The sequence below is a fragment of the Mixophyes fleayi genome, chromosome 11 (genome assembly GCF_038048845.1).
Source record: "Mixophyes fleayi isolate aMixFle1 chromosome 11, aMixFle1.hap1, whole genome shotgun sequence".
Classification (NCBI taxonomy): domain Eukaryota; kingdom Metazoa; phylum Chordata; class Amphibia; order Anura; family Limnodynastidae; genus Mixophyes; species Mixophyes fleayi.
In genome coordinates, this window is record NC_134412.1 from 8,010,182 (window position 1) to 8,027,491 (window position 17,310).

Here is a 17,310-nt window from a genome sequence, read left to right on the forward strand (position 1 = left end):
AACTTAGGGGGTGGGGTTTAGTGACTCAATTCTCCAAGCCACAGCCCTGCACGCCCACCTGCCCCTGGATCTCCCGTAACCCAAATTGAAAAAGTAGGCAAGTATGATGTATATGTTAGAATAATAGTTGTTTCATCTGAACAGTATATATATGTGTTTGAATACAAATGTGATATTTCAGTTTCCTCATTATACCATTTGTGGCAATAAAATCACTGTAATCTTTAATTATTCATTTAGGTAACAACGGACACAACTCTAATAATCAGAAAAGTTATCGCTTTAGTTTAATGTTTTTCCTTCTTTTAACATTGGCAGACACAGTACAACACTTTAATGATATATTAATCACATAACAGCTAATACATGTCACATTTTAGAATGTTAATTGTTTTTCTATTTTTTAATATTTTGGAGTTAGGCAATCCCTCAGTTTAATACACTTGCGATCTGAAATGTCCCCATTACTAACATAACCTTTATTGCACACACAGCGAGGTCTGCACGGGAATTTTTCTTTCGTTGTCTCTCCGCTACAGGTCATTTCGGGCCCTCTCAGACACGGGTTAAAGTGCATGTTTTTAGGACAAGAAACTTTGCATTCAGAGGGCGGGACACAGACCTTTGAGTTCTCTGAGGCACGAATGTAGTTATTTTTGCAGTGACAGCCATTTCTGCACATACGATTGCAGACCTCGGTGGTGCTGTTTAAATTATCACAATGATCAAAGCATGTGCCAAGACATTTATATTCCCTGTCAGGTGGACAGATTTCTGTAAATGAGACATTAAAGAAAGATTAGTAAATTAAAGTGTTTTATAGCTTATAATATTATATCACAACTTCCTGGTTAGGGGGCATTAACTAATATAGAGTATGGGGTAACTTAATTTGCATTGATCACATGCTGTCAAATCAATCCCAAAACTGATATAACATTTTGCAATTTTATTCTAATGTCATTTTACCTTCTCATTAATACACCACATACCATCCAACATTTGGGTAAGCAGCCTCAAGACAGGGGGCGTGACCACATCATTAAGGGGTGTGTGGCCACACCAGGGGGTGTGTCTAGTGCTTTTGAAGCATTGGGCTGCTCCGTTCACTCCTCCCCTGCCCTTCAAACACCTTCATTGCCGTGCGTACTGTGCACACAGCAGCAGTTCACTAAACTTCCCCACTGATCGGGACGAAGCTGTCCCAATCGGGATGGCGGGACAGACTATAATTATAACTATAATTTTTACAATTGTAAAAAAATTTACATTTTTTACAATTAGACCTGAGTGGTCTAAGACATGACTCTATGGTGCTGTTTAAGTTATCACAAAAGCTAAAGCATAAGTGTATAGGAATACACTTCTGGAACTGGAGGCTGTCAGTGATGGGGAGAGAAAAGTATCTGCCTGACGCTAGTTAGGAACATTGATCAATCAAGGCTCACTGCGGCAGGATGTAGATAGACAATGGACTGGGTAGGAAGGGGTTAAGCAGTTCTTCACAATGTTTAGAAATGCTTTAGTCAACTGAGAGGAAATGAGATGCCCTAGGGATTTTTTTAAGATGTACCTTGCCTGATAATTGCATCTAAATTGAGGGCAATGAGCCCTGGATTTTAATGCAAAGCAAGATTAACTCAGTGCCCACTGAACATATTTTATGCATGCCAGGGCACGTTTATTGCTACATGTGATCTCTTCTTATTACTCTAGCAGCTTCTTTATTAAATTGCTATTGTCCCTAGAAATTAATGTTTGGTAGATATAAGCAAAATGCTACATATCAGACTACAAGGATAATAGATGGTTATGCAGATGGGACGTTCTCACTGCTTCATTATCTCAAACACCAAGCAATGATAATACCATGGTGTCGCGATACAATAAATCAGAACCCTACAGGTGACAAACTTTGATGTTTTTTTAGCTACAGTCCCAAGATATATTTTTTAGTTTAGTTACTTTATATAAGAAACATGTTTGTGCAAAAGATCATCATGATCACTCTTTAATTATAAAGCGCTAGCATATTTCGTAGCGCTTTACAATTAGGAACAAACGCAGTAATAGAGCAACACTGGGTAATACAGACTGACAGAGAGGTAAGTAGGCTGTAGTGTTATTTCTATTGCTATTAGTATTGTAATTCCCATTACTTGTTCTATTCTGGTCACATGCACAGTACCACTTCTCATTTTTTCTATAACATTGATGAAATCCCTTGAATTGGTTCTTGCACTGTATTGTTTAAAGTATAAGCTATAAGATGTATTGCAGGTGAGTGTAACGCGTAACGGACACTCTTTTTATTTAATTACCAGATAAAATTCAGTATTAATTTTCCCAGAGTCTAAAGACATGTAAGTTGTATTTGAATATGGAGTTAACTGAAAAACAGCACTTACCTGTGGGAACAGGACCCGCTTTCACAGTATGTATGATGTACATTAGGGAAGTGGCTGGAAATAAAATAGAAAAGAGAGTATATACTAGCTGGATATATAAATTTGTATTATACAGAGGTGTGATACAGGCCACAATCTCCCCACATTAATTTACCTGCAGCCTCACATCGCAACTCTATGATGTTGTTCATGTTTATCTGCTCTGATTGGCTACATGTTAGGCTAGCCCCTCCCACTTACCTACACATGGACAGGCGTTAACATTCTAATGCTTTGATTGTCTAAAGACTGATTTAATTCCGCCCAATTCAACTCTTGTTTGTCCATATGGTTTGAATAATAACCCTGTTAAACATATCTAAAACTCATGTATTAATTATATTCCAATGTATTTTATGCAACAGTAAGGTGGAGCAAAAACTGTACAGTATAATACACTGAATGGAGTGAAATAAAAAATATGTATGTAATTTTAATAAACCTGATAAAGTGCAAATTATGGCTAGACTTGTGATCACTGTGTCTTTTGCAGAGAAGGCTTGTCTTACACTGTAAAAATGCTCTGTCTTTCAAACTTCATATGTCCTTTACTATAGAGCATACATTGGTTTTACAGGAGATAGACCAAAGACCAAAATATATCTTCTGCCAACTCGGTTCAACACAGAACTGTAGAAGGGGCTGACCAGTAGAAGCTGGACCTGCGACCAACCACTTCCTTGGCTGAAACTATCACAGGGTCACTAACTTACATCTAAAAAGTCTGTTCTACCTACAGAACTTTCAGACATGTATAGGTTTGATTGCTTTACTTCTAGCTATTTGATGCATTTTGCAATAGTGTGTATGAAGCAGAGGGGATCTTGAAGGCCACAAGAATATTTTCTATGTCAGCAAAGCTGAACTGTACATGAGTACAAGGAAACCTCAGTATGACTCACAGACACTGCATCTTGAAACAACCCCACTCTCTAGACCACATAACTGAGATACTTACCCAGCATTAATAGCTGCATCGCTGACCCATTGCTCAAGGAAGCCATTTCTGTGCGGTGTCTGCAGGAAACAAATGGCTTAGGAAGAGGAAAACAAGAATATATGAACTCTATGCAAGACACAGGAATTATGAATATAGTGGATCATCCAATGGTAAAGGTTAGATATGGCTTCTTAACATTTAAGGCATAACTTTATACAAGACTCTATTGAGATACTGAGCTAAGAAAGTAAATGGCATATATTGGGAGTTCAATTCTGAAGACATCTCATTGCTAACAAACACAAGTGAGAACTGCAACATATCAGTCAAGGTGCCTTATGGAGATCTTACTGCTGTGTACTTCTAAGATAATTTCATGCATAGCATGCATTCCTCACCTATTACTAAGTGAAAAACACTCATGGCTGCCAACATCTTTCAGGCTGTCAGTAATGATTGCTCAGCAATGACAAACAGCTGAGGCAGTTAATTTTCCTCCTGGTCTCCTAGTAACAGGACAGCATTGGTTCACATGTGCCACTGCTTCTTAATTTGAGAAGCATGTATCCTATTAGCTCTTTGCAGTTTATTAGACCTCCTCTTATGTACACCCTTGTTGGTGATAGTTTTTTTCTGACCCAGTGTGCTAAACCTGTGCTTTAGGGTGTGCCTCGCTGTTTTGACCCGCACTGTATGTTGGACCTTGCGCCTCTTTCCTGCCACTGACCTCGGATTGTCTATTGGGTTTTTATAAGTTGCGAGACCTTGACCTCAGCCTGCCTTTGAATTCTGTATCTGGACTGTTCCATTCAGAATGTCTTAGTAATGCTGTTCCATGAGGTGTCACTACAGGAACTCTTATCTACTCTGCTGCAGATCTTGCTGTGCCGTTCAGTGTGAACTTTGGTATCTAGTCTTGGTTTTCTATTTGCCTTCAACCATGTTCTGTCCATCTTGATAACCCCACAATACCCATAGCTAATAAGCGCTTAAAACATTGATAACAATGATAATACCATGGTGTCGCGATACAATAAATCAGAACCCTACAGGTGACAAACTTTGATGTTTTTTTAGCTACAGTCCCAAGATATATTTTTTAGTTTAGTTACTTTATATAAGAAACATGTTTGTGCAAAAGATCATCATGATCACTCTTTAATTATAAAGCGCTAGCATATTTCGTAGCGCTTTACAATTAGGAACAAACGCAGTAATAGAGCAACACTGGGTAATACAGACTGACAGAGAGGTAAGTAGGCTGTAGTGTTATTTCTATTGCTATTAGTATTGTAATTCCCATTACTTGTTCTATTCTGGTCACATGCACAGTACCACTTCTCATTTTTTCTATAACATTGATGAAATCCCTTGAATTGGTTCTTGCACTGTATTGTTTAAAGTATAAGCTATAAGATGTATTGCAGGTGAGTGTAACGCGTAACGGACACTCTTTTTATTTAATTACCAGATAAAATTCAGTATTAATTTTCCCAGAGTCTAAAGACATGTAAGTTGTATTTGAATATGGAGTTAACTGAAAAACAGCACTTACCTGTGGGAACAGGACCCGCTTTCACAGTATGTATGATGTACATTAGGGAAGTGGCTGGAAATAAAATAGAAAAGAGAGTATATACTAGCTGGATATATAAATTTGTATTATACAGAGGTGTGATACAGGCCACAATCTCCCCACATTAATTTACCTGCAGCCTCACATCGCAACTCTATGATGTTGTTCATGTTTATCTGCTCTGATTGGCTACATGTTAGGCTAGCCCCTCCCACTTACCTACACATGGACAGGCGTTAACATTCTAATGCTTTGATTGTCTAAAGACTGATTTAATTCCGCCCAATTCAACTCTTGTTTGTCCATATGGTTTGAATAATAACCCTGTTAAACATATCTAAAACTCATGTATTAATTATATTCCAATGTATTTTATGCAACAGTAAGGTGGAGCAAAAACTGTACAGTATAATACACTGAATGGAGTGAAATAAAAAATATGTATGTAATTTTAATAAACCTGATAAAGTGCAAATTATGGCTAGACTTGTGATCACTGTGTCTTTTGCAGAGAAGGCTTGTCTTACACTGTAAAAATGCTCTGTCTTTCAAACTTCATATGTCCTTTACTATAGAGCATACATTGGTTTTACAGGAGATAGACCAAAGACCAAAATATATCTTCTGCCAACTCGGTTCAACACAGAACTGTAGAAGGGGCTGACCAGTAGAAGCTGGACCTGCGACCAACCACTTCCTTGGCTGAAACTATCACAGGGTCACTAACTTACATCTAAAAAGTCTGTTCTACCTACAGAACTTTCAGACATGTATAGGTTTGATTGCTTTACTTCTAGCTATTTGATGCATTTTGCAATAGTGTGTATGAAGCAGAGGGGATCTTGAAGGCCACAAGAATATTTTCTATGTCAGCAAAGCTGAACTGTACATGAGTACAAGGAAACCTCAGTATGACTCACAGACACTGCATCTTGAAACAACCCCACTCTCTAGACCACATAACTGAGATACTTACCCAGCATTAATAGCTGCATCGCTGACCCATTGCTCAAGGAAGCCATTTCTGTGCGGTGTCTGCAGGAAACAAATGGCTTAGGAAGAGGAAAACAAGAATATATGAACTCTATGCAAGACACAGGAATTATGAATATAGTGGATCATCCAATGGTAAAGGTTAGATATGGCTTCTTAACATTTAAGGCATAACTTTATACAAGACTCTATTGAGATACTGAGCTAAGAAAGTAAATGGCATATATTGGGAGTTCAATTCTGAAGACATCTCATTGCTAACAAACACAAGTGAGAACTGCAACATATCAGTCAAGGTGCCTTATGGAGATCTTACTGCTGTGTACTTCTAAGATAATTTCATGCATAGCATGCATTCCTCACCTATTACTAAGTGAAAAACACTCATGGCTGCCAACATCTTTCAGGCTGTCAGTAATGATTGCTCAGCAATGACAAACAGCTGAGGCAGTTAATTTTCCTCCTGGTCTCCTAGTAACAGGACAGCATTGGTTCACATGTGCCACTGCTTCTTAATTTGAGAAGCATGTATCCTATTAGCTCTTTGCAGTTTATTAGACCTCCTCTTATGTACACCCTTGTTGGTGATAGTTTTTTTCTGACCCAGTGTGCTAAACCTGTGCTTTAGGGTGTGCCTCGCTGTTTTGACCCGCACTGTATGTTGGACCTTGCGCCTCTTTCCTGCCACTGACCTCGGATTGTCTATTGGGTTTTTATAAGTTGCGAGACCTTGACCTCAGCCTGCCTTTGAATTCTGTATCTGGACTGTTCCATTCAGAATGTCTTAGTAATGCTGTTCCATGAGGTGTCACTACAGGAACTCTTATCTACTCTGCTGCAGATCTTGCTGTGCCGTTCAGTGTGAACTTTGGTATCTAGTCTTGGTTTTCTATTTGCCTTCAACCATGTTCTGTCCATCTTGATAACCCCACAATACCCATAGCTAATAAGCGCTTAAAACAATGAGACAAGATCTGGTGACAACCAAGTATTAAAGAGCATATCATGCTCAGCAAGAAAGAGAACTGCTATAGATCCTCGTCAAGCGGTGAAAAGCAATTCCCATTCTCCCTTCCTTTCCCCTTCCATATTTTCCTGTTTTCTCATGTGGATATACACTAATCTACATATCTTTCCTATTGTCAATACATAAAGGAGATGAAATGGAACTAGTGAAAAGAGGGAGTTGCAGACATAAGAGACTTATTGCAAGAAATAAGATAATACATTAGTCAATGTTCCTGACAAAGGTTATTTATGTACATAGCTAAGTAATATAGAATCATTTTCTTTATTAAATTACTATTTGAAAGACAAGTAGATACACACAGATTTAGTATTTTAAGCTTCATGGTGATTAATATTTATTGTAGATATCTCTGTATTGCCACAATATATATATTTAGATTACTTTAAAAGTAGCTCTAATTCCTATTAAGAAAAGTAAAATAAGCAAAATTATTAAATATACCTGAAGTTAGGTCTCTTCTTTCTCAGCTGCAGTCTGTCTGCTGTGATTGCCAACTGTAGCATTGGGGATTTATATAGCAAGGTGATAGACTTGTTACCTTACAAAATAATTTCTATTGTTAACCAATATGCAGTTTCATAACCTCTAATTGTTATCACTCAAGATACAGAAGTCCTGTCTTGGTCATATATAATTAACTATATTTATGCCACAAGTACTTCTTAGTTACTCCTGCTATTAGCACACATATAGGTCAAGCTGCTTTGCATATAAAGGAAGTTTATTTGTGTTTTGCATTAATCTGTGCCAGTGACAGCAGGAGTGATTTTGGCACCAAAGTCAACGGCACAAAACTGCTTCCTTCTTCAGTTTTGATGGCGTCAGAAATAAATGTACCTGCCAGCATTATAGACACATGAGATATTGGAAATAAAATAAAAAAAACCATTGCATCATACTTCCTGACTTAAACATAATAGTTTTTATACTATCATGAATCATGATTAGCTCCATGTAAAGAAATTCTGTCCGAGTCGTTGGTCACTCTGCGTAGAGGAAGAGACATGAAATGTTGATAGTAGTGCCCTACAAGTGGGAGATTCCCCTTTAGATTACTAAAATAATGAGTGAATACATCATGTATGTTGGAATTATCATAATATTATTGATATATAGTTTTATTTGTAATTAAAATGCCTGGATTATTATTTATCTGCTAAAGCTTGGAATCTTCATAAATTTGTCCGTAAAAAGATTTTCATTCCACTCTTCACTGTAATTCCTGGCTCTGTCTAGCTATGTGCCCTCTCATTAAATTAATAATGTTGAGTAGGAAATGCTGAATTTTTCTGTATGATGCAATTTGCTCTGTTTGTTGCATCGATGCATTTACTATTCTGCTCTACTTCCAGCTTTCTGTTAGCATGTATACTGCTTTCATGGTCGTCATATCTGTGTGATTATGTCAGGCTCTACGGAATCTGTGATGCCATATAAATACATTATTATTATTATCTTTATTATTATTATTATTATTATTATTATTATTACAGCAGCTCTACCACTGGTAAAATCAGCTTAATAGCAACTTAACACTAGTTATGAATAATAATGTAATTTTACACTACAGATGCAGTAGGGCTTGTTGATAGGAATGGAGAAATACATTGTATGTCATACAACGTCTTGCAGGAGCCATGTATATTTATCCATAACACATTACACAGGGAAGGGCTGGCAAATTTTAGCCCTGGGGGCAAGACTCGAGTCAGCAGCCTATTAGGACCATTTTAAAGGGAAAAAATGCAGGTGGCCCAGTGCCCGGCCCAAGGTAGCCCACTATGGGACCAGTCCGGTCCCATAGTGGGCTATCCGGTAAACCTTTGGTCAAATGAATAGCATTGGTGGGAGATATTACAGCTCATATTCCCATTACCAAATGTCTGTATTTGACGAATAATAGTTGGACTGGTGATATCACAAAGGTCATAGCAGTTTGCAATCTATTTGCCATTATTTTGATGAGAATTTTTGAATACTGGTTGACACGGGAGATTTGTCTGTAGTAGGATACAAGCTATTGTCCCAGTTTGGGTAATACAATGGTTCTGGCTTCATTTAATTTACATGGGGTAACACCAGTGGTAAGTATGTGATTATACAATGAGGTAAGTGAAGGGCTAAGATAGTTATTTAGCTTTATTAGCATATTTGAGGATTCTCAGGATCACTGGTCTAGGGAGATTGGAAAATTGCCATCTCTTAGGGTCGATTCTATGAACCCTCTCAATGGCCAAGGGGCCACTCATCATATCCATTGTCAGTAGTTTGGGGGAGCCAGGTGCGGAGGAGAGAAATTAATTTCTGACCTTTAAGAGATTCAGGTATGTCCACAATTTTCAAATTATTATAAAGGCTCTGGCTTTCTAGGTGGTCATTTTTTTCAGCAAATGAGTTGACAAATTTTGATAGCTCTTCAATAGTACATGTAGCAGTGTGAAGCACATCTTCAACAGTGGAAATTCGCTGTTGCTTGCCAGTTTTTTATCTAGCAGTGGGCCAAGAACCATGACAATGTCCGCCACCTTCATTTTTGTTGTTTTAGTTGGTTTCCAGGATCTAGGTTTTTTCAGCACGGTTTGATGAGAGATAGGATGGCTGGAGTCACTAGACTGTAAACTGAGGTAGTCTTCCGGTGGGACAGAGGAAGAATAATATATAGCTTAGGATTTAATCAGGTATTTTTTTATTTGACCTTAGCGTCTAAAAATTAAGATATGTGAAATCGCCACAAGATGTCGTTGCACAAGATGGAGAGCGGCTTGTCACAGATTATGAATAATTGCGGTTTTAGACTACATACTTAGCAGCGGATGTAAATTTGTAATTACAATGTGTAGATGTCTTGAACATGAGAGGTCAAGCGGTACGATCCCCTTTATATATTTCAAAGAGGGTGTAAACAAATAAAGAGAAAGAGAAGTGTTGCAGGTCAGAGTGGCTCTGTATTCCAAGTGGTGGCAAAGTGTGTACTGGAAGCTGAGATCAAATGTGGGTTGTCAGGCTTAGGGTCCAGGAGATGGCCGTGGTGCACAGGGAAATCAAGGTGGCGCCCAATTGCTGTGTCGTGCCCCAAGCTGTCCAGGCAACGTGTATGCGGTTCCAGTTGAGATCTTCACTTTCAATACGGCAGGTAAGGGGGTACCGTTTGCAGGGCTGCCATCAGAAATTGTGGGGTCCAGTACAAACGAAAGAGTCTGAGCCGCCCCCCCCCTTCCCAATGTATAGTGCGGGGTATATTACATTGACTCCATATTAAGCCACACATAGTACCCCCAGATCATATGATTCCACACAAAGTACCCCCAGATCATGTCATGCCCCACATATTATTTTTGTTACATTTACATATGTGCATAGTGTAGGAACCCCATGTGTGCTCACCTTCTACTTGGCGCGCCAGGAGAGACAGGAACATCAGCTGTCAGCACACTGTTACAGGCAATCCCATGGGATGCCGGCATAAACTCTGGCAAAAAGGCTCTTTTAACGCTTATTGTTATTTAACAAGAGGTTAACCTTAACCTAATTACTGAGCATGACATTAGCTGTGAAAGCCAACTCAGGATGGTGTCATTGCTTTTTTCCAATGGGCTCACTGGTGAAAAGGCTATGGGCATAACAATCCATCTATTCACCAGCTGCCGTTGAGTAGGAAGAAATGCTTGCAGAGGAGGGGGGTCTGTGCCGGAAGCTCATAAAAACTGATCCACTACTCAGCGCACCAGCCGAGACAGGAACATCAGCTATCGGCACAGGCAGTTCCACGGGATGACGCTGATGTCATTGCGCGAGCTCCGCATTGGAAGGAACAGAGACAGATGCAGAGACACAAGCCCGCCATCACACAAGAACACCGCCGCCGGCTCTATAACAACCCCGCCCCCGGTGACAGGAAACAGTTCTCAAATTAAAAGCTCAAAAAAAGAAAAGGATGCCGGCTTCATGTTATAGATAGCAGCTGCGTGCTCCACATGTCACAGCCGGCGGGCCCCCCAGTCACTACAGGCCTCTCACAACAATACCCCCCATACCCCCCTGATGGCGGTCCTGACCATCTGTGATGGTTGGATGATCGAGGAGTTTGTTTTCCCAGGGGGCAAGAGACTGAAGATTGCTGTGTCCTCGCGTCTTCTCGTCAACCAGGCCTCAGTTGATGAGCGGTCGTTTTTGAGCTTATATCTCCTATTAGTGGTTGTTCTCAGGTGCCTATTAACGCTTATTTTACAGTAATATGGTGCATTCTGGACACCACTATTTGCAAGCATTTAAATTACATACACAACTTAGTTTGCCATTTACTAAGTATCAATACTCTTTTATTTGTAACATTTTCTTTATTAAAAAATAGGTTAATGGGGAATATTCATTTGGGGTTTCTATTTCTATGCATAGCAAAGAAAGAATTGGGCAGCTGGGACAGAATCTCTTTGGGGCTAATCATTATAATATAAAAAAAATTTGAGTAGGGAAATATGTGGGCACTGGCTTTTTTTTTCGTTTTATCTCCTATGTTTTATGTTTTATTAATGTTGGTAGCTACAATTCTTTTTAATAAGACCAAAACAGAGCCATTGTGCAGTTTGATGTCTTTGCCTTGGGTGCCAAATTACTTGATTAAGACAATAAGATTCAATCTTCCTTTAGATGCAAAGCAGATTGACGTATTTTATGCTAATAACAAATGTACCTATGAAATATTTGTGACTAAGACAGGACTTCTGTACTGTGAGTGACTATAATTAGTGGTTATGAAATTGTGTATTGCTTAACAATAGAAATAGTATTAAAAGGAAATAATTATAACACCTTACTATAAAAACATAGCATTACACGGGGCAATCACAGCAGATTTTAACTGAGAAAGAGAAAGAAGAAGCACAACTTCAGGTATATTTAATTATCTTGCTTATTTTTACTTTTCTTAAGAAAAATTAGAACTTCTTTTAAAGCATTTAAAAAGGCATATTGTAATGTAATTGTAACTGTCTTAAAAAATGAATTTAAAAAAACAGTGTTTTTTTTATCACTCAGATATGCTTAGCTAAGTACATACCATATGCAATACATACATTGGCAAATGTCAAGAATCTATTTTTTTTCTTATGCGTTGCAATGAGTTTCTTAACTCCAAAAGTGTAATTATTTCTCTTTTCTCTAGCTTAGTTTATTCCCCTCCATGTACTGACAATAGGTTATATAAGTATATTAATTTATACTCACATGAGGAAACAGAAGAAGGAAATTCAGGGAAGGAAACGAGAAGGGAATTTTATGACTTTAGCTATGAATATTTTCCTCCCAAACTGTCAAAGTTAAAAATGCTGTTGAATATAGGATATTCTCTATTTAGATGATTATCACCTTTATAACTTTACAACTTTCCATATATGTGACATTTTTTCAGGTTGAATGAAATAGCAGCTATACACTTTTATGGAGCAGTGCCCCCAGTGGTCAGACCCTCATACGAAAGAGTAAAGCTACTTCTTGCATGTACTATGTTATAACTGGGAACAAAGTACTTTAATGCATAGCTAAGAATTATCATAGATTAACACTGCAAAAAGAGCTCCATATGGCACACACGCTGATAGATAGTCTTCTCTATACTTCAGAATTGCTGAACTGAGGATGTAACCAAAAGGAACTCCCAATACTTGTTTCATTGTGATCTGCTCTCTTCTCTCAGCATCTCAGTAGAGTGTTTCATAAAGTCATGTTAGTCATATGAGTGAGTCCTATCTAACAATACATGTCATTTATAATACCTGTTTGTTACATACATACATTCTTGTTTTTCTTTCTAGGTCATCATTTGTTTCTTGCAGATACTACACAGAAATGGCTTCCTTGAGCAATCGTTCATTCATGCAGCTATTACTGCTAGGTGAGTATCTCCTCAGTTTTGTGGTCTAGATAATGGTGTTGTTTCAAGATACACTGACTGGGGGACAAACTGAGTTTCCTTACTACTAATGTATGGTTCTGCTTTGTTGAAATAGAAAGTGATTCTTTGACCTCAACATTGTTTGCCCTTAAAAAAGACACCCATCAACTTTTCTCAATGATTTAAATACCGATAGATAAAGTTATCGACCCCATAAATATCTGTCATTTATTTATGTATAATAGTTTGCAGACTTTATAGATGTTAGTTACTGACCACTGATTTAGTCACACCCAAGGTTGTGGTTAGTTGTAGGTCCAGCTCCCGCTGATCAGTCCCTTCCACAGTTCTGTGTTTAATCCTATCAGGAGAAGATATCTCTTGGTTTGTCTCCTATACCACCAATGTATTTTCTGCAGTTTTGATCTATGAAGGTGGAGTGATAAGATGAACATTGGGACACAATGATCTATGTCTTAGCAAAAGTCACCTGGCTCATAGATGAAGTGGGAGGAGCTAGAACAATCTGTGTCCAATCATCCAATCAGAGCTTTAGAATGTTAATATCTAAGGATTTCAACTTAGTCAACTCCTTCTTGTCCATGTGGTTTGAGGTTCCTGCCACCAAACACTGATGGGTGTGGGAGCGCTCTCTCTCTCTCTCTGTATATATATATATATATATATATATATTTACCAAAGCTCTCTTTTCTGTTTCAATTCCAGCTACTTCCCTAATCTATATCATGCATACTGCAAGTGCTGGTCCTGTTACCAAAAGTAAGTGATATAGTTATTTTATTTACATATGATTTTAATGTCTGATAAAAATAAAGGGTGTGGAACAAACAGGTCCGAGGAAGAAATAGGGGATTGAAGAAGTGATATCAGATACATTATTGTAATACTTTCTTTGTGATATGTACAACTACAACTTCTGGAATAGATTACCATTATTGAATGCAAAATACTATATTGTTTAGGCGTTTTCTGCTTAATATTTTCAGGTATCGGGATATCACAGTTTACAAGACACTAGTACCTCCCTATACAGATAAGCCTCGAATTCCTATAGGCTTGGTACACATATAACATCACTTTAACTCACTGGAGTAGTCTTCAAACATTATTACACTATTGGACGCATGTGTTCCTTTGTTCTTATTCAGAAATCTTATTTTCACGTACAGGCTTTCTAATGATAGCAGTTGCCTATTATTACAGGAATTGCTTATATCTGCTAGTATACTTCATGTTTTATACTTTTGTGTTTTGGAACAACCAAAAAAAGATGATTATAGCACCAGCATCACTTCATTGTTTTTGTTATTTACTTATATCGGAAATTGCCATATTGCAATTTTCTTATAGGTATATTAAACAGTCATCTGCAATACACCTTAACTTCTACTTCAAACAATATAAGAACCAATGCAAAGAATTGTTACAGATAAAGAGAGAGCTGGTACTGTGCATGTGACCAGAATAGAACAGGTACTGAGAATTGCGTTCAACATAATTAGAACTAGAAATAGCACAATGATATGTTTCATACATACAGAATCTAATCCAGAGACTATATTTTGGAGATGTCCATGAAAGCCATTTCAATTTATCAGCTATGATGTTTTATTTTATTGAGATATCATGGGGATTAGGGATTTTTGGAGCCACCTTTGGAATTGTTTGAGATAAATAAATAGCGAGAACATCACATCTGCATAAACATTTCATATACTTATAGACATGTAGTCTGCTGTATAGAATGTTGCATCAGTTGCAAAATGCTACATTCTTTTAAACTTTTTGCCCGGCAATAGCATTTTCTGGAAGGCAAAAGAGTTGTTGCAAATAGGCCTTGAATGGTTAAAGGTTTGATGTTGTGGTGTGGTACCTCCCAGCTGTCCCGATTTAGGTGGGACAGTCCTTATTTGAAGGCTTTGTCCCGATTGGTGGGAAAGTTGTGAAGTGAGTAAGATTTCTTTAATCTTCTCTTTAAGCAATAATTGAAACGAGCAAATTTCCAAAATATTTATTTTTCTTGATTAGAAAATAATTAGATAAAGCCCTTATTTGCAAAGTGGAACAGTACACACTTAGGATCTTGATCATCATCATCACCATTTATTTATATAGCGCCACTGATTCCGCAGCGCTGTACAGAGAACTCACTCACATCAGTCCCTGCCCCATTGGAGCTTACAATCTAATTTCCTAACATACACACAGACAGACAGACAGAGAGAGAGAGACTAGGGTCAATTTGTAAGCAGCCAATTGACCTGCTAGTATGTTTTTGGAGTGTGGGAGGAAACCGGAGCTCCCGGAGGAAACCCACGCAAACACGGGGAGAACATACAAACTCCTCACAGATAAGGCCATGGTCGGGAATTGAACTCATGACCCCAGTGCTGTGAGGCAGAAGTGCTAACCACTTAGCCACCGTGCTGCCAGAAGATTGCCATCTTGATGCCAATTGTTAACATTTCCTTAGTTAGGACATCTTTCATATTCAAATGTTACTTATCATTGCCAAAAACGCTAATTACCATTGCCAAAACCAGACCCTCTCAAACGTACATCATTACTGATTCTCAAAACCTTTTCATCAAAGGATAACATGTCCTTGGACCTTATTTTTGGGCCATCATGTTATTCAAAAGGTCATGGAAATGGAAAATAGAGGGGAGGGGAGGGGAGAACTGGGCTGTCTAGTACTTCAAAAGCACGAGATATGCCCCCTTTATTGTGATGTGGAGACGCCCCCTGTCCCAAGGCCACCTACCCAAACATTGAGTGGTACATGTTGTGCAAAAAAGAGCAGATAAAATGACATTACAAAAAAATTGTAAAATATTATGTCAGTTTTGTGATTAATTTGACAGCATGTGATTCAAATTAAGTTACCCCATCCTCTATATTAATTCATGTCACCTAACCAGGAAGTTGTGATTTAATTATAAAAGTTATAAAATACTTTAATTTACTATTCTTTCTCTTATGTATCATTTACAGGAAGCTGTCCACCTGACATGGAACACGGCTGTGTACGCACATGCTTTAGCAATTGTGATAATTTAAACAGCACCTCAGAGGTCTGCACTCTTGCATGCATGCCTGGATGTGACTGCAAAGGTAACTTAGTTCGTGCTTCTAAGACCTCAAGTGTCTGTGTCCCACCCTCTACCTGCAACGTTTCTTGCCCTGAAAACATGCACTTTGAGCCATGTCTAAGCAATCCAGAAGAGACATGTAGCTATAAGACAATGGAAGAAATCCCATGCTCACCGCGCTGTGTGTGCAATGAAGGTTATGTTAGTAATGGGAACATGTCTGATCGCAAGTGTATTAAACGGAGTGATTGCCCAATGCCAAAATATTAAAAATTAAGAGCAATTTACCTTTAAAATGTTAAATGTGATGGTAAAAATGGAGTGTTGTACTGGGTTAGTCAATGTTAAAAGCAGTGCAAAATGCAATTAAAGTGTTACCTATCTTGTTCATTAGAGTGATGTCCTTTATTTTCTAAATGGATAGGTAAAGATTCGGAGGTTTACTTACTCTTTCATTAAACTGACCAACTGGGACCCACCTCTGTGAACTAAACCAATCAAAAGTCATCAAAAGTAGAAAAATTATGAAACCCACCCTCAAATGATTTAATTAATTTAGAAATTGACTTTATCTAAGGAGTGGAACTGTTAAAGCTTTCCACTTACTTATTGACTTACTTATTGGCTTATTTGACATTACTGCTTCTGTACCTGTCATAATCACAGTTTCTCTAGCCCTATTCTATACTACTATTTCTTTAGTTATCACCTTAGCTACTCTAATTTTCTAGAAACTCTACTTTACGTACGATTAACCCACTCTGTCACACATCTCTTTGTGCTATACTAATCTGTTGTGTCTATTTACCCTTCTGGACCCTTTCTAATTTAGTCCATTTCTAAAGGTTCACCAAAGCTCTTACTGGGTGTTGGTGCCAAAAGTTGAGTTCCCAAAATTTGTCCAAAATATTGCCAGTTTTTCATCTAGCAGTGGGCCAAGGACCTTCGTTTTTTCCGCAGGGATTTGCTGAGAGGCAGATGGGTCAGAGTCACTAAATTGTAAATTAGGGTAGTCTTCCAGTTGAACAGAGGAAGAATATTTTGCTGCTTTAGATGGGGATTTACTCAGGTGTTTTTCCATTGAACTTAGAGTCTCAGAATTGTGAAGTCGTCTGTTGCAGGAGTTGGAGAGGGGCTCGCTGCAGATTATGAAAAAGTGCGGTTTTAGTTTACATACGTAAGGGCAGTTGTAAATATGTAATTATAAGGTGTAGATGTCTCAAACATGAGTAGTAAAGCAGAGCGATCCATATTTCAAAGAGGGTATGAGCAAATAATGGCCTCCAATACAGTGTATTGTAGAAAGAGAGTCATAAACATT

General features: G+C 38.1%; 2 protein-coding genes and 1 long non-coding RNA gene across 7 annotated transcripts in view; 1 reads left to right on the forward strand and 2 right to left on the reverse strand.

Annotated features, from left to right (window-relative positions):
• The window catches only part of LOC142107202 (alpha-tectorin-like), a 386,573-nt gene that overhangs the window by 318,814 nt on the left and 50,449 nt on the right, over positions 1 to 17,310 (forward strand). Inside the window, exons 1-4 of one of the 5 annotated variants that reach the window (XM_075190430.1) lie at positions 11,796 to 11,876; positions 12,797 to 12,876; positions 13,603 to 13,656; positions 15,892 to 16,377. The exons of 1 other annotated variant lie outside the window; for it this stretch is intronic. In XM_075190430.1, the coding sequence (XP_075046531.1) occupies positions 12,831 to 12,876; positions 13,603 to 13,656; positions 15,892 to 16,259 (468 nt within the window). In that variant the 5' untranslated portion in view covers positions 11,796 to 11,876; positions 12,797 to 12,830 and the 3' untranslated portion in view covers positions 16,260 to 16,377. Of the gene's footprint in view, positions 1 to 11,795; positions 11,877 to 12,796; positions 12,877 to 13,602; positions 13,657 to 15,891; positions 16,378 to 17,310 lie in introns of those variants that run through there. 3 more of the 5 variants (XR_012679899.1, XR_012679900.1, XM_075190431.1) reach the window with 3 other exon arrangements.
• On the reverse strand, positions 260 to 3,701 carry LOC142106843 (zonadhesin-like). The gene is made up of 3 exons (XM_075189878.1): positions 3,406 to 3,701; positions 2,409 to 2,462; positions 260 to 774 (listed from the first exon to the last, which is right to left on the reverse strand). The coding sequence occupies exons 1-3, from the start codon at positions 3,449 to 3,451 to the stop codon at positions 404 to 406; spliced, it is 471 nt and encodes a 156-aa protein (XP_075045979.1). The 5' UTR covers positions 3,452 to 3,701; the 3' UTR covers positions 260 to 403.
• LOC142107762 (uncharacterized) lies at positions 4,415 to 7,555 on the reverse strand. Its single transcript, XR_012680010.1, has 3 exons — positions 7,428 to 7,555; positions 5,940 to 6,015; positions 4,415 to 4,996 (listed from the first exon to the last, which is right to left on the reverse strand). It is a non-coding gene; the product is annotated as an uncharacterized LOC142107762 (long non-coding RNA).

Coding starts and splice junctions, on each gene's coding strand:
- LOC142106843 (XM_075189878.1), bottom strand. CDS start 3,451: ATGGCTTCCTTGAGCAATGGGTCAGCGATGCAGCTATTAATGCTGG. Junction 2,463..3,405: donor GATGCAGCTATTAATGCTGG/GTAAGTATCTCA, acceptor TTTTATTTCCAG/CCACTTCCCTAATGTACATC. Junction 775..2,408: donor AGCGGGTCCTGTTCCCACAG/GTAAGTGCTGTT, acceptor TCTCATTTACAG/AAATCTGTCCACCTGACAGG.